The 23,451-nt window shown below is 41.4% G+C and overlaps 1 protein-coding gene across 5 annotated transcripts in view; it reads right to left on the minus strand.

The window, feature by feature from the left end:
* Nucleotides 1-23,451, minus strand: part of LOC107378081 (MAM domain-containing glycosylphosphatidylinositol anchor protein 2) — a 342,732-nt gene that overhangs the window by 12,057 nt on the left and 307,224 nt on the right. For 4 of the 5 annotated variants that reach the window (XM_054748447.2, XM_054748448.2, XM_015948099.3 and 1 more), the window contains exons 13-15: nt 22,118-22,138; nt 16,564-16,719; nt 4,927-5,088 (exon numbers count right to left, since the gene is read on the minus strand). In XM_054748447.2, the coding sequence (XP_054604422.1) occupies nt 4,927-5,088; nt 16,564-16,719; nt 22,118-22,138 (339 nt within the window). The remainder of the gene's footprint in view (nt 1-4,926; nt 5,089-16,563; nt 16,720-22,117; nt 22,139-23,451) is intronic. The other variant, XM_070545140.1, reaches the window with a different exon arrangement.

Consider the following 23,451-nt stretch of genomic DNA (forward strand, 5'->3'; position numbering starts at 1 on the left):
TGTCATATTCAACAGACAGCACGTTAGTTTGTCCTCCAAAATCAGACCAAGACAATCCAACATGTTTGAAATCTCAGATTTATGATCGCAGTGGACCAGATATTCTTTTAAGCAGAAAAATATGCTCTGAAGACACAACACACAGTAGGAATATCTGATGAGATAATCTTTAGAACCACTGCAGTAATTGGGCATGACCATAAAGCTGTCGAAAGGGAAGGATTGGGTCAAAATTTGTCACCATGATCCTGCCGTGTGAACTGGGCTTAAGTTAAGCTCTTTTTACTGCTCGATCTCTGTTTGAATCCTCAGCTAAGATTATGAACTTTGGATGCTGAATACAAGTAGCTGCAATGAGTTTCCTTCACAGGGTAGCCTGGTTAAGCTTTAGAAGAAGGCTGAGAGCTCAGATATCCAGGAGAGAGCCAATGAGGTGGTTGGGACGTTTGGTTAGAATGCTTCCTGCTTCCAGCATTTCCTGCCTGCACAAGGCTCCCAGGTTAACACAGGACATGTTAGGATCCAATCCAATCCAATCCAATTTTATTTATAAAGCACATTCACAAGGCATTACAACCAAACAAGGCGCTGATGATGGATGATTAAATCTCCACACTGGTCAGGAGATACTTTGGGATCCCATATTGCTGACCCTGATAAGTGGATGAAAACAAATGAACAACAACAAAAATACCCACAAATGATTAAAACATAACATTTAGATGATCATGAATCACACAGAGTGAAAAACAACACAAAAAGCAAGAGTCTCTATTTCTCTTTTGGCGCACAGGGACAGTATATTAAACAGAGCATGCTATGGATGGTTTGAGCTGGGTTTCAAGTCTTTGACATTTAGCCCATTCATCATAACGGCCCACAGTCTGGGCATGGATTTCACCACAGACAGGGAGGGCAGGGAAGAGAAGGTCTGGCTGGCGATCAATTTGAGCAAATTGGAAATGTCACGGCCTACTCAACCTCGGAGGGAGCCGGAGGAGCTCTCATCTCCCTGCCGAGTCGCCCCGAAACACCTCTATCCTTAGATTCTCCCCACTGCCCTCACTTCCACCCCTCCAGATGTTTGGTTCGGCCCATGTGTCACAGCACTTCCACGTTGCGTTTCCGTCATGGAAACCCCTAAAAGTAGACAAATTAAACTTCACACCTGATTTAGTCATTTTTTCAATCAGCATATGGCTTGAAGAGTCAGTTTCTATCTATCTTTTTTTAATTTTCAGAATAATTACTTAGAAATATTTTCATTATAAGCTAATATTTGTGAGGAATTGTTTTAGCAAACACCATGACCAGATTCACTCAAATGGATTCACACACATGCATGATGTGACTAGTGAGGCGGAATGATGCAATTTCAAGATTACACTTCGATTAATCAAATTTTACAGATAATAAAAAGGGGTCCTTACAGAATTTCTGTAAGTACTTTGTCTTCTTCAGGCTCTTGCTAAAAATACCTGAACAAGGTGAAAACAATGTAGTTACATTTGTGTAAAACTCCTCCTCTACTGCCATTCCTCATTAGCAAAACCTGCTGTTAAGGAGGAGAATGCCAGAAGAAACATCAACAAAGACTGAAAGTGAGCTCTCACCTTGGATGAATCGATTTCCAGAAAAACAGTTAACTTGTGGCATAATAGCTTTTGCCTGTTTCATTGGATTGTTTTCTCAGTGTGTTCATTTATTGAATCGTTTTGGCATGTAGGGGTGAATTGCACCAAATCAGGTTTTACTGCTTGTCTACTCCAAGTTTGAGTTAAAATCTTTTTATTTGTCTCCCTTGGGAGACACTTGGTTTAGACAGAGGGGGTTCCTGTGCATCACCATGCATATTTCACTCATTCAGACTATTACTAAAATAAAACAATACATACACGTATTATTAATAAAATTAATAATAGGTAGGTTTTAACAAACACAAGTCGACATAGCCAAATTACACCAGTCCTGCAACGTCTTCACTGGCTCCCCATCACATTTCGTGTGCGTTTAAGATATTGATGCTTGTTTTTAAAGCCCTACACGACCTAGCTCCTCCTTATCTGTCCGACCTGCTGACTCCCTATGTACCTACTCGTATGTTGAGGTCAGCTGACCGTCTACTGCTTTGCTTTCCCGGATGGCCTACAAATTACGAGGTGAACGTGCGTTTGTCCATGCTGCCCCCATGCTCTGGAACTCACTGCCCATTACAGTCAGGCTGGCATAATCTCTGCCTGTTTTTAAATCATGTTTAAAAACCTACTTTTATGACTTGGCTTTTAGACAGTGATTCATGTTATCGTATTATGATTTTATAGGTTTTATTGTTGTGTTTTATCTTCTTATTGTTTTTACTTTTTTGTTTTAATTGATCCTGCCTGTTCAGGACTTTGGTCAGCTCTCGCGCTGTGTCTTAAATTGTGCTATAGAAATAAAGTTGGTATGGTATGGTTTGGGAATAAGACAATTAAAACATGAAAGGGATACTTAGAAACATTTCATTTTCATAAATCATTTTCTTGAGCCAGAATGTGCTAAAATGATCCTTTACAGTATTGGTACTCCGTGGCAGCCCTCTTCTTTCTGGCTTCAGGGTCCCTGGGCCCCCTCCTGCCTTAGGAGAAACTTGGTTTAGACAGAAGGGATTCCCCACCTCTGGAAATATGCAAGGAGTAAGTAAGCCATTATGTCAGATGTTTTGATGTAATCTACATAGATATGAAATCGCATTGCTGCAATAGTGTCATGTCCTGTGTCCCTTTGGTCCCCAGCATCCTCCTGTTCTCCCTCCATGTATCCCCTCAGGTCCTGTGCTCCTTGCAGTCCCCAGCCCTTTTTGTCCCCAGCTCCCTCCAGGTTTCCCTCATGTTCTCCTAGTCTCTCCTCAGTTCTCGCTCCCCACTTAGATCATTTGTTTACTTATTTTTAGATTCCCCCGTGCCTTTGTTCTACAGTGTTTAAGTTTAGTTTGGGTTGTTTTAGTAGCTTTGGTTTACAGGTTTAAGATATAGTTTTCTCCCCTGCTTATTTCTGCTTCTTCCCTCAGTTCATTTGTTTCACCTGTGCCCCATTCCCCACGGACCTGCTCCTTGTCTCCTAATCACCCAGCCCCTGTGTATATAACCCTGTCTGTGTCTCTCAGTGTTTGTCGGTCCATTGTTGTTGTCAGTGTTGTTCTGTTCCTCCTCGTGAAACTCTAGGTTCTGCTCCTCAAAGAGCTTTTTGTTTTAGTCAGTCGGGTTATTGACGTTAGGCTTGGCTTCCTGCCCTGTTTGGATTATTTGAATTTTGGACTCTCTTCCTAAATAAAGGATTTTACTTTGATTTTGCTCCTGCCTTGTGTCGTTCTGGGTTTCTGCATCTTGGGTCCTAACCTCCTCCTGGCTCAATGTGACAAATAGTCTTTTATTTTGAAAAATACCAGGGTTTTACACTGAAACAGTATGTGATTTTCGGTCTAGCCCTATGTTCTGCAGAAACAGAAGCAGAACACGGCAACAATAGAACCCGGTCCTATCTTTAGCAGCGTGGCGTGGTGAGCCGCTTCTGGGACATGCCTGAAAATGTCTGTGTCGTGGCTAGTTAGAATTGCCCCCATAGATTATAATGGGTTCTCTGCACTGCTGATACTTCCAATGTGAAATAGGGTTAGGGATGTTACAGATCTGGATGAGAGCAGATAGCTAATCAAACAGTATGCAGATACAGATATGCTAATTAACATGGATCTACTAACGATGAATGGGTTTGGAAGCAAATGCGATGAATGAACACAAAGTAGTTTATCCTAGACACCCCATTACCAATATGACCATTAACTAATTCAGGTTTAATTAGTAGGAGCTGAACTTTGAAGTTCTTCCTGTGAAGTGTCAACACTGACTGTGGTGTGGTTTCTCCTCCTTCCGTGTCACTCTGACTTTGTTTTTTAAAAGGCCCTCAGGGTAGACGACCCCCCACACACAGAAGATCAGGACTGGCAATTTCACAAAAGAGTCCTCTTCTGTTTCTGTCTATAATCTTTTCATTAAAGTGCAAATTGCTTTGAGTGGGTGGAACAACGACAAACACGTCATTTATTATGTAAATCACTTAGATGGTGCTTCTCACCTGCCTTCAAACGTGCGGTAACAGTAAAGAAGTGAACCTGAGACCGAGATTCAATCACAAAAAGCCTTCAGCAAAGCATAAGTGTCTGTTTTGCAGCCGCAAACCTCGACTTAAACACATCTCCCAAATGCACAAACACTACAAATAGCATGTACTCAGAGTGAGTGCTTGTCGTCAGCTGATGAGGTCCCCAGTGAAGAGAGTCACTCGTAAGCCGCGGAGTGCTCCTTCAGCCACTCTGGTATCTTCAAATGGGCCATACAAGCCTGTTATCTACATTCAGAGATGGCTGGAGGAGCTAATGCCTGGGATCTGTGCGCACACCTTTGTTGCAAAAATGAGATCTATTTTGTCCAAACATCTGGCAGCTGCACTTACAAAACTTTAGAATCAAAACTCAAATATTTAACTTGCAATCGCCAATGGGAAAGAAAAAAAAGAAACCAGAATTTAATAAAATTCTGTTGGCTACCTTAGAAGAAAGCATTATTATTTTTCATTTATTTGTGACAAAATGGCTGTGCCTTTTTATTACAAATAGTCTTTTGTAATAATAAAAAGGCAAAACTTCACTGTGAACCACAATTGTAGAGCAGTCAAGCACGATGTGAACATGGCCCAGTTTGAAAACCAGAATGGAAAACTACTCAAAATATCCATTATTATTGAAATAAAACACACTTAGGAGCCATTCTTCATTTTGCAGTGTTTCTTTCTCTAGTTGCTGCAAAGAAATACAATTTTTCTCATTTTTAATCCAATTCAGGTCGTCTTTCTCTGCGCGAATCAATTTCTGGCAGCATAAAGTCTTACCTATGTGTTTTCCATACATGTGGTAGAAGAAACCGAAGCAGTAGGCCGGTGGGTTGGTGATGCCGTACGGGTTTTTAGGTGCCACGTTGAATAAGGGACTCACGAGCCGTGCCTGGTCTCCTTCCTTACGTGGTCTGGAGGTCTCAATGTACATGTAGAACCCTTGCAGCAGAAAAACACAAAACTCACATATAAACAAATAATCTGTGCAAAAAGTATGACGCATGACATTGTATGTAATCAAAAAACTGTCATGAAACTTCCTTTCCTTGACAAAAAAACAGAACCTACCCTGCATTTGCAAACTGCTGAAAAAAAATAAAAAAACAGTCTCTCCGACCACCACCAGCAGGCAAGGCGGGTTAAGTGTCTTGCCCAAGGACACAGCAGCAACATTCTCTGGTCGGAGCTGGGATTGAACCTGAAACCTTCAGATTACGGCAAGGTTGCTCTACCTCCTGCGCTACTGCTGTCCCTGGATTGCCTAAAATATAAATCAATCACTGCCATTCACAACAAAAATCATCATTTGCATTTTTTTTTTACTGTGTGGGCGTCGGAACGAGCCCCCGCACCCTGAGAACAAACATCCCAGCTCTAAAGCTGATTTTCATCAGTCAAGTCAAGTCAGTGACTCGATGCAATTTGCTGGGTTCCTTATATATAAAGGAACCCAGCAATGCTTTATAAATAAAGCTTTGATTGATTGATTGATAGATATATAGGAAACTTTTTCTGATTGGCTTAATTAACTGACCTGGATTGGAATGTTTATTATGTGAAGTGCCTTGAGACGACTCTTGTCGTGATTTGGCGCTATATAAATAATAATGAATTGAATTGAATCCACGTACATCACATGTCACGTGATCAGGAAGCAGAAAATCCATGTGTTAGGAGATCGTTTTGGGCCGCTGCTGTAAAAAAAAGTGAGGCGCAAAGCGGAAAAGCATCTGCCGATCAAAATTCGACAATGGATTATGAAAGAACGGATAACGCTAGAAACATGTGGATTCATCCTGATGTAAGAAGTGAGTCTACCCTTTGTTTTGGTAGTGTTGATGTTGACATCATCATAGAGCACAACATTCTGTGAATCTTCAAATAACAGTTAAAATGCTGAAAAATGCTGGCAGCGAAGGGCTTTTCTGATCAGGAAACGGCTGGCCATGGAACGAGTTAAAAACAATACACAGTTTTTTAGCACATGCAAATTTCATTACATTTATAATATTTGAATTGAACTCAAACTGAAATCAATTGATTTATTTAAATTTTCAACGTATAGAACGAGCATGGCATGCTGGTAAATCTGTTCCATCCCACCAGTAATCAGCGAGCTGAACAATGAACACAATCTTTTACTGTTACCCCAACAAGAAGGAATCATCTATAAACTACATTGTACTCTTAAGTTAGCATTACACAAGTCAATCATGTTGATCTTACAAACTTGATCCAATTATATAGAAACGACATGTAAGGAATTAATAACGTGTTTTCATCAGTGTATGTTTACCAAAAATGGAAAGCGACTGCAAATATTTCAAACTTAAATACAGCTCCTGTATTAAAAGATCAAAATCTGAAGTTAATACTGCATGCAATGTGTAATATATGAAGAGAGTTTGTGGAAAAAGTCAGTGGGTTTTACTGGGGGACTAGAGATAAACATGAAGGTTTGATGCCACTGATAGCAGACATTTTCTCCAAGTTCTCATAGACTAATCGCGATAGCTAGGGGCTAATCGAGGTGATAACGAGGTTAGATTTCAGGTCCCTCCGTCTGACAGTCGGGGACAGCAGTGATGACACCAGAGAGTCAGACGGGCCTGTGATTGTGTCTGAGCCAAATAATCTGAAGCCAATCTGTGACCTGCCATGGGCATGGGGACGGTGGCTGGTGAGCCCCTCCAGCTAAAATCAAATGGAATATCTCCCTCTGTTGAATCTCATATCAGATAATTATATGCACAGAGGAACGGGGCTGGTAATGAAATGCCAGACATTTTGAAACCATTAGGTGATTAAAGCCAATGCATTATTTACTACTTCAGCTGCTGCTGGCGCCACAGCAGCATAATAGGCATTTATATTTAACTTCCATCAGAGTGTTCACATGGAACCTCTGATGGGTTCAACATATCTGATTTCATTTTGACTTTTGTAATTAAGTAATGAAGAATGGGACACTTGTAATACATCCTAAATTTGAGTCTGATTGGGGAAACAAAATGAAGCACCATTTACAAGTGATTTTTTTGTCAGTTTGTGCTGTACTAAACACACAAAAAGCACAGCCTAAAGCATTCATTATGCCGTAGCGTAGCTCAAGGCCTGCATTTCATCAAATGGCCAAAATGTTCCACACCACGAGACACCAAGGCTCCTGTGAAGACACAAGACTTTTAAAAATCTAAATCTCTTTGATAAAATTGTCTTTTCTGGCTCATAAAATGACTTTCTAACTTCTCTACAAGTATTACAATTATATTCTGTGGTACGTACAATATCTTTCAAAGGGAACAAAGAATCTAAATCAACATGTTCTTGGTGTTTGTGAATAAAGACAGCTTGGTTGGTCAAAAACAGCGTGCCAAAAAGGCTAAGCAGTGTGTGACCTACTTTTTATGTAATTAAATTAGACAGTTTAAAAATGCCAGAGAAAAACTTCTTTTCTGAGAAACCTCTATTTAAAATGTCACAATGTGGAGCCCTTCCTCCTCCAGTCTGCAGTCTCCAGTGTCTGAGGCCTTCTGGTTTAAACCAACCAATCAGCAAGCAGTCCATTAGCATGTTCATGTTCTGGCCAGGGGTAAACAGCTCTTTTATGGGGTTTAGAATGGCCTGTATCAGGGCTCCTGCAGCAGATGAAAGCCAAAAGAACATTTCTTATGCTTCTTAAGCATGGTTTATGCTTGACGCATTTACTTTCCGCTTGGTGATGCGGCTCGTGGATGGAACGCGCTTCACAACGTGCAGCGTTTATGGTTCATGCGACTTGTCTCTGCGGTGAGCCAATATTCTCCCAAACTGTAGGGGGCAGCATGGAGCTCTACGGCATGCATCCAACACTACACCATAGTAGAAGTAGAAATTACTGTTGTTTACAACATGGCATTCCAGCATTTTTTAACAGCGTCCTCGTCTTTTCCGACAGTGCGAGCTATGTCTCTCCAAGAATTATTAACATGTTGATCACGGTGATCTTTGAGAGCTGAATCATACAAATGTCTGTATTTACGAACCTCTGCCATACTAGTTCTTGCCAGTCCGCCATGTTTTTCCACGTCCGATCGTCCGTGTGCTTAGAAAATTTCCTAGGTGCGAGATGCGGAAAATTTGGGCCGTGCGGAGGCGTGGTGTGGTTGTTAAAATGACGCAATTTTGCCGCATGGAGCCGTACGAACCTTACGGACGCGTCAAGCATAAACCAAGCTTTAGAGATTCAAAGCACTGTTTTAGATCGCGGATAAAGTGTTTAAATAATGTTGAACGCTCTACAGTAATGAATGATGGGTTAACAATTGTTCATTCTTTTAATGATATATTCCAGACATTAAATTACGCCAGATTAGCCTATTTGTTGAATTTAATAATGATTTGTTTATCAGTATATTAACACATTATTAATATTATTATGAATGTTTACATATTCACCTCACATTAACGTTTATTAAGATTTACTCCACAGTAGGTGAAATAACCTCTCCAAGTGTTTGAGAAAGTAGTGGTGTCTGAGGTCTTTGATAACGTCCACTTTATATTAGTCAAACGCTGATTTGTCCAAATTGATAAACAATAGTTAATAAAAGAGAGTTCACTGCCTGAACATTTCAGTTCTAGCGAGCTGCCTGTTTCGGCCGACTGGGTCAGTAAAGCATAAGGAACCATCCTCCTTTTGACCTCCAGGTCAAACCTGCTTTGCAAATCTGCAAAGCTGCATCAGATGCAAAACAGTTCCACCAGCTTCCAGCAACCTGGAGGGTATCTAAAGCCTGCCACACATGAGCGCAAACTGCTGAGCCCAGATAACTTGCTGTTTGCACCTGATTTTCACTGAGTTTTCCGCCTCATGAGATGCTGAGGTGAATATCTGACCAGTTTGATATTTTCCACCTCATGGGGGTAAAAACTCATTGTGTGTGCACTACGTGAGCTGCTGGCTGAGCTGAAATATTCTAGTGGCCAAGCGCGTTCCCAGTGAGAGTTGGGCTCCGCCAAGGCTGCCCTTTGTCACTGATTCTGTTCATAACTTTATGGACATGATTTCTAGGTGTAGCCAAGGTGTTGAGCGGATCCGTTTAATAGGCCTGAAGGTCGGGTCTCTGCTTTTTGCAGATTATGCGGTCCTGTTGGCTTCATCAGAACATGATCTTTGGCTTTTGCTGGAGCGGTTCGCAGCTGAGTATGGTGGGGCTGGGATGGAAACAGCTTCTCGAAATCTGAGACCATTGTCTTCATTCAGAAAAGGGTAGAATGCCTTTTATGGGTCAGGGGTGAGGTTCTGCCCCAAGCGGAGAAGTTTAAGTATCTCAGGGTCTTGTTCACGAGTGAGGGAAAGCTGGAGCATGAGATCGATAGGCGGACTGGTGTTGCATCTGCAGTGATGCGGGCGTTGTATCCCTGGTCTGTTGTGGTGAAGAGAGAGCTGAGCCAGAAGGGAAAGGTCTCGATTTACTGGTCGATCTACATTCCTACCCTTACCTATGGTCATGAGCTTTGGGTAGTGACCGAAAGAACAAGATTGCGCGTACAAGCAGCCGAAATTAGTTTGCTCCGCAGGGTGACTGGGCTCTCCCTTAGAGATAGGGTGAGAAGCTTGGCCATCCGGGAGGGGCTCGGAGTACATCCGCTGCTTCTTCACGTCGAGAGGAGCCACTTATGGTGGCTCGGGCATCTGGTCAGTATGCCTCCCTGGTGAGGTATTCCGGGCACGTCCAACCGGGTGGAAGCCTAAAGCAAGACCCAGGACACGTTGGAGGGACTATGTCTCTCACCTGGCCAGTGAACGCCTTGGGATTCCCCCGGAAGAGCTGGCCCAAGTGGCTGGGGAGAGGGAAGTCTGGGCCTCTCAACTTAGGCTGCTGCCCCCGCGACCTGACTCAGGATAAGCGGAAGAAAATGAATGGGTGGATAGATGGATGGCTAGATGGACAGCTACTTTATAAAAGTCAGTGTGGGTACTGGTCAGAGCGGGTCAGTTCAGGTGCAAACACAACACAGGGTCATGTGACTGAAACAAAGCAGCTGGAGTGGGCAGGTAGACAGTTCAGGGAGGTTTTGCTCAGTCATGTGAAAAGAGAGTTACAGTAGTCTAAGCATGAGGAGATGAAAGTGTGGATAACAGTCTCAAGTTCAGAGCGGGACAGAATGGGACTCAGCTTACTAATGTTCCTGAGATGGAAGAAGTAAAAAGGGACAAGGAAACTGACATGAAAATCCTGTGTGGGAGATGGGTTAAAGGTCACCACAAGATCTCTGACAGAGGGTTCAGTGTGAGAAGCAAGTTGACCAAGAGAGTCTCTGACTTTGGAACCAGCTTGTCTGGGGCACAGATGAGGATCTCAGTCTTATCTTCATTCAGCTGTAGAAAGCTCCCAGCCATCCAGGTTTTGATAGAGTCTAAGCAGATGTGTAACAGCTGCAGCTTAGGCAGCTCATAGGGCTTAAAGGAGACGTACAGTCGGATATCATCTGCGTAAAGATGGTAGGAGATTCCTTTGAAGGAGCTCAGGATGTGCTGAAGAAAAAGCAGATAAAGGAGGAAAAGTAGGGGTCCCAGCACAGAACCTTGTAGGACACCATGTGTGAGGGAGGCGGTGGAGGACCTAAACTTGGAGATGACCACTGAGAAATAACGCTCAGACAGTTCTTGATAGGCCTACCCAGTCTCTCAGCCTCTCCAGTAGCAGGTGATGGTCAACAGTGTCAAAGGCTGCATTCAGGTACAGCAGGACCAGAACAAAACAGTACCCTGCATCTCTGAGTCAGAAGGTTATTAGAGCTGTTTCAGTAGAATGACCTCTATGAAAACCTGACTGGAAACTATCATGGATGTTTTTTATCAAGAGCAGCTGTGAGTTGTTAAGCTACAACCTTTTCAAGATTTTGGAGATGAATGGAAGTTTAGAGATGGGTCTGAAGCTACTATGGAGAGAGGGGCCAAGACTTGTTTGTTTAAGAAGTGGGTGGATTACATCATTCCTAAAGTAAGCAGGGGCCTGACCAGAAACCAGAGGAGCATTAATTACAGAGAGCACGCTGGGACCGAAAAGCACTTTTAAACAAAGATGAGGGTAAGATGTCGAGAGGGCATGCAGAGGTCGTCATAGAGTTGAATGCTCAGGCAAAGAAACAGGAGAAAAGCTATCTAGGATGACAGGCCGGGTTGGAGTCGGGAGAGGCAGCGATAAGGCTGAAGGAGAGATGTTAGATCTAACCTTATTGACTTTGTCCACAAAGAAAGACAGAAAGTTTTCACTGTCTGTAACAGAGTGGATGGATGCCTTGCGTGCACAAAGCATGGCTGCCCCCATACATCACAAATAGTTAGAAAATAGCTAAGATCGTATGAATAAAAATACTTTTTTGAGTTTTTAACTGTGTTTTCATTTAGGGGAGATACTTTGTAACATCTTTAGCGCAACAGGTTTTATATCTGGAGTTCTTTTTAAGAGAATAAAATAATTAAAACACACACACACACACACACACACACACAAAATTTAATGTGGCAATTGAAAATTAAAAGGTGAAGTAAAACAAACGTCACACCGTGATACAACATGAAGCTGATTATTGACAAACCAGTGAAAATCAATTGTTCTTGGCTTCACTTAATTTTCCTGAATGGAAACTGTTTTCCTGTGAGCAGTTTTTACGAGCAGTTTTTTTTTTAGTTTCCCTTTTCGTGTTGGGATTCTGGACAAATGCTTCATGAGTTCAATCAATAACAGAATAAATATGCTGTCTAGGTTATGCGCAGGCGAAAAAAAAAACAAAAAACGATAAAAGTAAAAAGTATAGAAATGGAGTTCTTTAAATGAGGCCACCTTTGGTGTGAAACCAAACAGGTGTGGTGCAAAACTGTGATGTCATTGATAGGTTTAGAAATGAAGCAAAAGGTTGAGTCACAGTGCGCTTTTAGTCTTTTTAAGTGGGAAAGTTTTGGGTCTCTGCTTCAAATGTTAACCACAAAACATGTCCGAACCTTTCAGAAAGATGATGGCGTTGTCACAGTCACTTTCTCTGGTTCTCAAGCTCTAAATGCCACTGGTGTTTACTGGGAATGCAGGAGCTGCAGACCTGCTGGTGAATCAAGACTTTCCTGGGTTTGAGTCAGAAAAAGTATTTTTAAGCCCGTCAAAAATAATAAGAAAAACAGCTTTTTCAAAGCGTCAGAAAAAGATGAAAGGTAATTTGAATGAAGTTAAATTTAGAGCTTCATTTATTTGCGAAGCACAAGCTGTCTGATATAGAAAAACATAACGGCGGACAGCAAACAACAGAAAGGTGTGCTGATGAAGAAGAATTTTTTGATTTCTTGTTAAGATGATTTGCAAGATTCATTTTGATTTATGCAATGTAAATGTTGCCAGGTTAGCCAGAACCAATGGGTAGCTTCAACTGGCTTCATGGACACACCCCTTTACAAGGGGCTTGGCACCACTAATGAGCACCTGCTGCAAATCTGAACTCACTCCAGTTCTCCCGGCAAGTCTCAGACCTGAGAAGACCAGCTAGTGTTGGCAAGGTTGCTGCTGCACTCTGATTGTTTTCGTTCGGCTCATGTCCTTTTTTTTATGTTGGAACTTGAACAACCACTTGTTGTGGAAGCAGGGAGGTAGATTGACAACCAGTTAAGACATACAGCTTTGTCCCACAGGCCTGTACATGCTGTGTGGATACCTGTGTTGATCAGTCTTTATACTATCATAGACTCTGCCCTAGCTGTCCCCACCTCGGCCCTGGCCGTCCAACAATCCGTATGTGTAAGAAACCCTCAACTCTTGGTGAGTTTCCCTTTTTGATTTCCTCATTGAATGAGGAACACAACTAGCAGAAAACAGTAAGCCACCCGGTCAGCATGGTCGGAATATTTGTCTGGAAAAAAAAACAAAAAACAAATTGGTGTACAGTGTTAGCCTAGTAAACTAGACCAAATTCTTGCTTTGCAAAGTTTGGTCCAGGAATGCTCCACTGGAACCTCTGCAGCCCCAACAGCATTCTGGCTGGCCAATCAAAGCTCTCTAGAGGGGTTTCAAACACATAAAGAGCTGTGATTGGTCCATAATGGTGGGCCAATCATAGTGCTCTATCTGCTTAGTGAACAAATCACAGAGCTTTATCCGCTTTGTGGGCCAATCAGGGCACTCCATATGCCTGGTGGGTGGGATGATGCAACAGAGTGAAACAAGATTGCGACAGCTCGTTTGAAATGGCTTTTACATTAATTTTGCACTATTAGAACTTGGGCTTCATTAGAATCAGGAGCAGATAAAAGTATTTAAGTGCTTTTTTTTTTTAGAAAAAAATTATGTTTTCTCCTTCTTCAACTACGGACCGCCTCATTGACCGATAGCTGTTGCAGTGAGTATGTCACAGTCATTGTCCAGTAGCAACGGTAGAACCCGCCCCACAACCGAGAGCCGTCAATGGAGTGTTGTCTGGCTTGCCAGGCTAGTAAAGTGTGGTTTTTGATTAGAATATTCACTTTATGTGAATACTTCTAATTTGATGTAATTTGATACATTTGAATTGTGCACATTTGGAAATTCTTGATAATGAGATAATTGAATTATAGGCCTAACAAACAGATTGAACAAAAGTTAACTTGCTTGGACAAAATCATGTTTTATTGTAACATGAATTGTTTTGCTTTTGATTTACATTAAGAGTTACCCTCTTGTATTTGACTAATTTTGTTTTTTGCCTTGACTTTATTTTAGGTCAGGTAGGTCAGGTAGGTAGGTAGATAGGTAGGTAGATTTGTATTTGTTATTTACTTTTTTCCTCCCTTTGGATCTCCTCCCTCGTCAGATCTCCTCAGTTCTTCCCTGTGTGGATGGCGAGCTACACAAATGAACCGCGGAACTAATGACTAACAGTGATGATGGACAGATGGCTTCACCTAAGCATCTTTTGAACTTTTCCTAAAGGAAGAATCAGAACTGAGCTGGGAGTGAACAGGGACTTTCTTTTTTGTGTTTTATTTATACAGATATGTAAATACGTTTAGCTATTGGTTTGTAATCTGTGAACACTTAATCCATCATTTTTGTTGTGAAATATCTGTCTCTTGCTTTTTCTTACATTCACAAGGGGAACTTTGGCACAGGCGGCCGCCTGGGGCGCCATCTGATGGATAGGGCGCAAAATTTCAAAAAAAAAAAAAAAGAAAGTTTATTAAATTCATGTTTGTAATATGAAATGCACTCTCTGCATACTCAAAATTCCCCTTTGAAATGACATGAAATTAAAACATCAATATTTAAATTCTAATGATCTGGCTGCATTTCGAGCTCCTGCTTGAGCCACCGCTCCGATGCATTTGACCGTTAAGGTTGCCATAGTTACGTGTGTGGGTGGCACTGTGAAGGACATCCTGTTGTCGTCGCGTTTAAACGTTTGATATTTTACACGGAAAAGAACGCCTAAGCCATCGGGATCAGCATTCCGAAAGCGAAGGAAGGAAGAAGAATAAAAACGGGCCCAAAGCAGAGGTATGTAGACTTTATAAGTTTTGCAAAGGAACTTTTTGCGTTAGCATTGTAGCTAACTGCCTCTCCTGCCAGGCACGGTCCACGGACGGACCCTCGCTAGCTGTTTACATACACATTACAGTATCTGTAACTTTAACCCATTCATTTTACTTTTGAATCGTCGTGTCCAGATGCAGTGAGACAATGTTGAGTCTCACTGTGATGATGAGGAATGTAAGATTTTTTACTGGTTTTTGGAGCTTGATTGCAGCCTTTTATGAACGTTGTTTCAAGTTTTAAGTACGCATACAATATGAATTTAATATTTGTATATCAGAAGAACGTTAGGTGTGGGTGTGGCAAATTTTCAACTTTGTCCGACACATCGGGTGGGCGGCACCGCCGCGGCGGGGACTCCCCCGCTGCCGCCGGGCCCGTCGGGGAGTGAGAACTGCCTAAACACAGCATGACATCTTATACCGTCTATTTCTTGTTTATGCTGCAGCGTCTTCATCCAGGCATGACGCAGCACTGAGCTACAATCTCAGCATCTAGAACCAGGTGAGTAAGTCACTTGTTAGGCTATTTGTAATCAGCAGTAGAAACGGACTTTTTCAAATTAAACGGCTTATCACATATATCGATATGCAAAATTAATTTATTTAAATCCACACCAGACACTTGTTTTTGGCACAATCAGTGCAGCATTGATTTAGCATTGAGAATATTAAATAATCTCAACCTACACATCTGAAATTGTCTCCTTAAGATGTTATTGTCAATTAGGCTGTAAATTTGTAAAAAAGGATGGACCTTAGTTTTTGTGACATAGTGAGTCATCTTCAAGGTATAAAGGTTTATGCCCTGAAGAAGGTCGTACCGAAGCGCGTCGGTGTTTCCTTGTTTAATAAATGAAAACCTCAGAGTGCCTCAGATCACCGGTTCTTCTTCCTCATATTCTACAATTTATTGGGTGAGACATAAGTTTTTTTCAAATATTCCCCACTTCCACCTGTTTTTGATAATTTTATTCATGTTTTCATAGAACAGATTAAAAAAGATCAATAAAATAAAAAGTCCAGTAATATTAAAAATAGTGAAAAGCATCACTGCACATGACCGAGGAATACTGAATGTGAAAGTGGCACTGTTCTTAATTCATGCATCAGAGGGTTAAGTTGCTTTGTGTGTGTGTGTTTATTTTCTCACAGAAGAAGAACCCAACACCAGCAGACTCAGTGCTCCAATCCAACAGCCTGAAGAGACACGATCATCAGCTTCAACAGATGTCTGTGAACATGTATGAGCTGCTGGCCCCATGGATCCTGCTGACTGGCCACAGCAGTTGAACAAAATGGAAAGTAGAACTTTCTTTATGATGACACTTTGATATTTGAGTTTTGCTTTTGATTGCACAGTTTAATGTTGCTTTTGATTTTGCATCCCCCCCAATGACATTTGCACAACATTTTGAGTTGTCGGTTATTGTAATATTCTCAGGTTACTTATCTTTCAAGCTTACATTTATTCTTCAGGCTGTTGACTTTAAAGAGTTGCTGTGTGAATATTTAAAATAAAAATTTTTTAACTAAGGAATAACTGTGGAGTTGCTTTTTCCAATGTGTGGACTTGGGTTTGGGTGAGAGGCGGGGGGGGGGGGGGGGGGGGGGCAAATGGGCACTCTCGCCTTGGGCACCAAATTACCCAGAGCCGGCCCTGGCTCTGTAGTCGGGCCTTCTTCTGATGCCCAAACGTACCACCTGTTGGCTGCAGTCAGACCTGCGTCTAGCCTCTAACCCGCCTTACATAAACTAACGCCTTGTTAATTTCTAGAAAACGGAAAACATTGCTAAAAAGTTTACTAACGTTGTGTGCTTGAACAGCCACTTTAATGAGACAAACAGGTGATCAATAGAGATTTAGATCCACTTACCCTGTTTAGAACCAGTGCGGTCAGCACTGGGACCAGTGTTTGGAGTATACTTTGTGTCTCGGGTTGCAGCGCTGTGCCTCGTCCAATCAAAATCATCGTTCTTGTCCTGGGTGAACATGCAGATGGGCTCCTCCTCAAAGCTGCAGTGGAACTCTCCTGGTGGTTGGCAGAGCAGAATCGAGCGTTCAAATCATCACAGTTCATAGAGAACTTGTGTGGAGGCCATATAGAGCTCCGGACGTCACGTGACTCTCAGAGAGTAGACGCCATGTTGGCAGGCAACAAAGGTAAACAAAATGAACGGGATCGGCTTGGATTTTACTCCGTCGGAGTTTACTTCACACTTTAAAACCGAATAAATCGTTTTATATAGTCAGAAATTAAATAGATTAAACATCTTCGACCCTTACCGTGCCCCTGGGATACTTTTTAAAAACGCCAGAAGCTGTCGGAGCAGACCTCTTACCAGATTTGAGATGCCCTGACATTCATAATTTATAAAACTAATTAAACAAAAACACAAATAACATAGATTTACATGTAAGTAGTTTAAATAGAGTGCTGTGCTGTTTAAATGTATAAATTGAACGCCAAGAGAAATCACTAGTCTGATTTTTTCCGTGAATAAAATAAATATGTCAGGCAGGAGCGTCTCAGGATCTGTCTGAGATCTGTCTCGGTGAGACAGATAATAGCAATCCAAAGTGCTTTTTATGTGTGATCTCACAATTGTTGAACCATTGCTTAAAAATGAAATTTAGCTTAGCCGGTTAATTGCTGTGATCATTGAACACACAAACGGCAGCGCACAAAAATCACGAGGCAACGTTTTACGTGACGTTTACTTGTTGCTATGAGGAATAAGACAGAAAAAGCCACGCCAAAATAAGTTTAGGAAGCCCACAAAGAATCGTAATAAAAGCATTTAAAATAAATACCATATACAGTTGAGGAAACGTTGGTTTAAGTACCTGATATGAAGTGGTCACTGCATAAGCTAAAACCTTTACTCTCAGGGTCCCACAGTTTTATTTTAGCCTGGTCACTAGCGCGTTTTATTGCAATGATCCGACGTTTGCGGTGTTTCAGATGTTGGGGAATCCTGTAGAAGGCTCTTCCCCTATCTCTTCCGCGTCTGTTCTGCGTCCTGGGGCACAACAGGAATCTACCATATTTCCCATTTGAGTTTTCTGACAATAACAAATTGCCCAGCTGCGGGCTACTGGCTGCCAAGATGGCGCCCTTTCGATTTGAACTGTTGCATGCCGGAAGAAGTGACGTCAACTCCCGGAGCTCTATTGATGCCTGCTGTATATGTATGAGAGTTCCCGCAGCGGGCCCGTCTAAGGGGTGTACACAACAACCTATTTCCTAATTACATTATGCAATCTGGTGAGCAGAATTTCTATATTAAGATGTGACCTCTCTCTGACTTCAGTAGAGTCACCACTGAGTGCTTTTAACATTTTCCTGACAACTGCGAGTTGTTAGTTTCAGCACTTTCAAAGCTCAATGTAAGGCAAGCCGAGTTACCATGTAGTAGCTGCATTGACTGCCCATCAAAAAATAAAAGGTCACACTGTCTAATATTTCTTTGTGATTATGGCCAAATTTCGCTGTAGCGTTGTGTCGATAAGCTTCTGCAAAAGTCACACTGGGCATCGCCCCCCACTGTCCCCCACTTAGGGGCACCACTGAAAACAGATTTTGTGACTTTGTATAGTTGTTTCCCTAAAGTTGCTGAACAGCCAATCATTTTCTACAATATTCTTCCAACATGGCTGAGGGAGTGTTTGTCCTTTTGTGTTTTGTAAGGTCTCACTTGTAGCACTTTCTGTGATCAGTTTGAAAACCGGCATCCCGTCCCTTCTTCTCTATTGCATTTCTTCTCCAAGTCTGAGGTAACGAGAGACCCCCCCGCTCACATGCGACCTCTGTACGCACCTTTGACAGCAATTTCTAAAACAGTAAGAGTGTAGACCGAATGACGGTGTGGGTTTCTTACCTTTAAGAAATGAAAGGGTAATTGTAACTCTTATATGAGGTCAGTTTGAGCAGGACATCTCACGGTGAACATGGTAATGAATGGTCAAAAATCTTGCACGCGAGGAACTAATGCATTCGTTTTAATGAGAGGGCAGCGGCAGGATCAATGGTGTCAGAGCCTCCATTTAATCCGTGTAACAAACAAAGCTAGAACACATAACCAGCGGACCCGGTTCTGCTGAGAAACATCCTCAAAGAGATAGCGAATGGCGGGGCATTTAGATGCAGGCGTGTGCTCTGTTAAATATTCATTGATTTATTAAAACGAGGCTGGGAGCAGTTTGGAGTGGTGACCTTGAGAGGAGCGGGATCTGCAGCTTTTTACTCAGGTAATGGAGGTAGAGAGTGGGAGGATGGACTGAAAAGAGGGATGAGGGCAGCGGTGCTGGGAGACCATGGGGTGTATGGGAGCTCATGACTCTTCTCATAGCTATGCAGATTTAAATGCAGGGCTACAACGAGACATTAAAACCCCCTCGCTCAGCGTGAGCTGATCTAAATGTTTCTGTCTTCCTCGCTGGGGAGAGATACAAGGATTTGTGGGATGGAGAGAGGGTGGAGGGTCGGAGAAGGAGGTGTTCAGGTAAGATATTTTCCTGTGGGGATTTGGATAATGATGCCGGTGATTAGGATGTTTGTTATTGTGTTGACAATGTTTGCATGAACACCCACTGAAATAAAAATCAACTATACACAAATATATAATCCCCTATACACAACAGAGCGCTGCGACGTGGTAAACAGCAATTAGGCGTGGATTCTCAAGACGTTGAATAATGTGTATTTGTAAAGGTTCATCTGTGGAAAGCACAATAAATGAGGCTAAACTTTGATGAATATGAACAAACAGATGCACGCAAAAAAAAAAGGCTTACAGACATGCAGATTTGTATGCAAAAAGCAGATTGTCTTACAGCATTTTTGGCTCAATCTAAAACATCATCAAGCTACAGAGAATACTTAAAACTGTAGGTGAAAGCATGATGGATGAAGCAAAAGAGGTAAGCGACAGAACAATGAATGAACTTGGACCTTATTGATCTGAATGTGTAAATAGTTCTTTTAGAGTTGGCCTAAATACTTTTATTCTTTATGGGTCTGTTGGCTTACACATTCAGAAATTTGCCCAAATTAGGGTTAAACATAGTTCCTTAACTTACCCACAATTTTGAATGTTCACCAAAAGGATGCCATAATAATTGGCGTAAGAGAAAAAGAACTGTAAATTCTTACGAAATAAGTTATTTGGGGGGAATTTTCCTTCAAAATAAAATGTATTTTATTTTTCTAAATAAAACTTTTTGGATAATATAATATGGAATTTGGAAAAGTAAAAAACTGAAAAAAAAATTCTGTGAAAAAGACTAAGCGCCAAAAAAAAGATTCTAATGTATTTAATACGTTCTTACATTTTTTTTCATTATTTTACTTCTGCAGGTTAACTGGCCTTGAAAGATGCTAGACTTATCAGCAAATGTGTCAGGACTTTCAATCATAGACATGAATATGTAGATGCCCCATTGGGCACTGGAGAGTGTAACGTGTCGCTGCCATATTGGATGGGTTCCTCACTCTCCAAACCCAACTGGAGTCAACGTAGCCTACGGTTGCAACAACCAACGTTCTCATAGGATAACTATTGAGTCTTCTAGTCTACCTGTTGGGATTTTATGTTTTAATTTAATAAATGTAATTGTATTAATATTTTAAATCATCATGCCATAACATGTCTGATTTTGTAAAAAAGCATGATAAAATGTGTTTTTTTAGTTAGGTAAACGTCTTCGTCAGTAGAAATAAATACACTGGGGGGCAAATGGAGACCCATGCAAAATGGCAGCCAGCCACTACAGCAGCTCCAATAGGCAGTCAACATTAATTATGTCTGTATTACCAATCACTTATAGTCAAAGTTGAGGAGTTATTGTTTCATCTAAAATAGGCAGGACCTTTATACCAGGCAAGCATCATGTTAACTAGCTACAGAGTGATCTAGAATGCAGCACTCTCTGCTTTTGTCTAAAAGGCTAAAAACTGGATACCTGGATTTATTTGTTGCCTTAAAGGTGCATTATGTAGAAACCATGTAAAAATAACTTGGTGAAATTTGGTTTCTGCAACCACTTTAAACAACTCTGGAGCTTTTTGCCAGCTGCCGTCAAATTACAATTGTCGGCGCTGCAGCTCACAGGAGACATGGCAACCACACACTCACTGTTGGTAAACCGTTACATCCCTCCTTCCTTTGAAAGGAGAAAAAAATGACAGCCCCCGGAGCCAGCTGGATATGAAATATGTTTCAGTATAACCTTCCTTCCAAAATGACTGAAACATTAGACTCTTTTGGGATTTTCTCACTGTAAAAAAATCTCACTATATTCTTACATACTGCACCTTTAACTGATAATCTTACCACTGTATGTTATAATTACAGATACACTGGTGTCATGTTCTCTGTAAAATATCAGGAGGATTCTACGTTAGCCTGTTAGCATTTTGCTTTCACCGAGGCATGCTTCAGAAAAAACCATTCTAGTTATGATTTTCATGACGAATAACTTAAGAAAATTTTCTAGTCATGACTGTTTGTATAGGCTTCAATTTTCCTGGTGACTTAAAGTGTGTTTTCCTTGGCGATAGAGGGCAGTACATACCTAAATCATTGCAAGTAAGCAATATTTTTGTGTTTGAGTAAGACCTTACCAACAGATGGCCATTAGGGTCAAAAATCCCTGCTCCTCCAGCAAAACGACAAGAACATCAGACTCCCTTTCATCAGTGAGTGAAGGGGTAAATGTGTAAAAAATAATGTTTATGAATGGTGACATTTTTGGGACCATTTATTACAAATCAGTAAATGCACTTTGTCCTCACGGGCTCCCGCAAACGGAAACATGGTGTCTAATATAGCGTCGCCCAAACACTTAGACCCGCTCCCATATGTTTTAGACCCGATTTTTATGGTTATTTGTTACGAAGCCGCTGACTGGGAATCATTTAATTTGTTTTCAGCAACATTTTGTAGGAGATTAACGATAATAAATACACGTTGTCACTTTAAAGCCACAGATGTTTTTTCTTTATTACTGGAAGTTATGTGCTGTAGAAGGAGTGTAATTCTCTCCTGCTCCTGGGATTAAACTCTTCTGTTTGTCAGTGACTGAAGACTGATTTATAAACGGTATTTGTACCAAATGACTTTTTACACACTAATTGCTAAAACTTGGATCAGATTTTGCCACCGCATTGACCAACTGTTGGTTTATCAAGCACTCGATAAGAAGATGTTTTAAAAACCAGAAGAAGGAGAGTAGGCAGAGCAGAATGAGGTCAACAAAGGCCCAGGAAGTTGTTGTTTCTAAAGAAAAGTTCAAGAACTATGTTGCGTGTTTTAAATTTGTTCTACTTAGAGTAACATGACGTGCGGAGCGTCAGATCTCTGACTTTCGACTCCCTGCTGTTTGCACACACAAAAGTGAGACAAAGTAAAAAAGAAAACGCTACTTACTCAGGTGAGGGTTGATGGGAGCTGTAAGAGAATTACCAGAGAGTCATTAGTAGACAATATCACAGCTGTCTGTCGCTACATGAGATGCTCATTAAACAGAAACACACTGAGACGTAGACCCGGGTGAACCTTGAGTCTTACTGTACGATGCACAAGCGTATACATTTTAAATGCTACCCTGTCATCCTGCTGTCATCTCCTGGTGATCTGCAGAGCTAAGAAAAGCTTATAAAACACTGGTTGGAAGCATCGCCCTGTCAGATCAACATACTGGAAAGGCATAAATGTTTCAGTCTGCCACGGATTTGATTGATTACTGAGCAGAGAAAAAAAAACATCTGGGATCTGAGGAGGAAAAGGTGGCAGCCCTCCTCAGACTGTTGTCTAAAGTAAAAAAAAAATTAAACAGGATTAGGGCGCGCGCCTTATCACATTAATAAGCTTATAATGCAGCTGCTTATCGTTCCCACCACTGATGTTCTTGTCCAAGGTGACTTCCATTTATACTTCCAGTAAACCAGAGGAATGAGTACAAGCGTGCTGGCTAATCACCTCTGCAGCATCCAGTTTGTGTTTCAAAACCATCATTACGGAAACTCGTGGCTTAAACACTCCTGACTTGTAACTATTAACGCACTTTGTTTGCATTTCTCTCGCCTAAAAGAAACGGCTTGATGCATGTCCTGTTGATAACAGGAGACGCTGCGGCCGTGGCGAAACACAAGAAAGGTCAAGGGCGCCACGCAGCGCCGCAATAAGCCAGTTAGTCGGCACTTCACTTTTTGCAAATTAAATACCATTTAACCTGTCGAGAAGATTCATGAGCATTTTTGTGATCGATTGCCGAGCAGCTGGACAGATGAGAAACATCAGCTTTGCAACAAAAGCGCGTTGCTGCTCGTGATTTATGAAACCTTCCCATTCACGAGGGGAGTGGATTTTAATCCATCCAATTAAAGTGAGTAATAACAAATCAGGCCTACAAAGGAAAACATGTAGACGGGTGGAGGAGAATTCTAGTGTTGATGGATTTTTTTAAGCAGCAACACAAGAAGTGATTATGTAGCTAATGGAAATCCATGTTGCTTCTGGTGAAAATGAAAGAAATACACACCAAAAATAAGTCATTTTGGTTTGTACCTTCATCCTAATAATCTAATTAGTTTAAAGACTGATGATTTCCTACATGCACTTCTTCCTGCACACCAGACTAGCAAAAAAATAATAAATAAATAAAAATAAAAGCACAAACTGCAGAGAGGATCAGGAAATAATCTGGGCTGCTGTGGAGAAAATGTTTTAAGTGACAACTCACAGCCTCTGGCGTTTGAGAA

The sequence above is a fragment of the Nothobranchius furzeri genome, chromosome 2 (genome assembly GCF_043380555.1).
Source record: "Nothobranchius furzeri strain GRZ-AD chromosome 2, NfurGRZ-RIMD1, whole genome shotgun sequence".
Taxonomy (NCBI): Eukaryota; Metazoa; Chordata; class Actinopteri; order Cyprinodontiformes; family Nothobranchiidae; genus Nothobranchius; species Nothobranchius furzeri.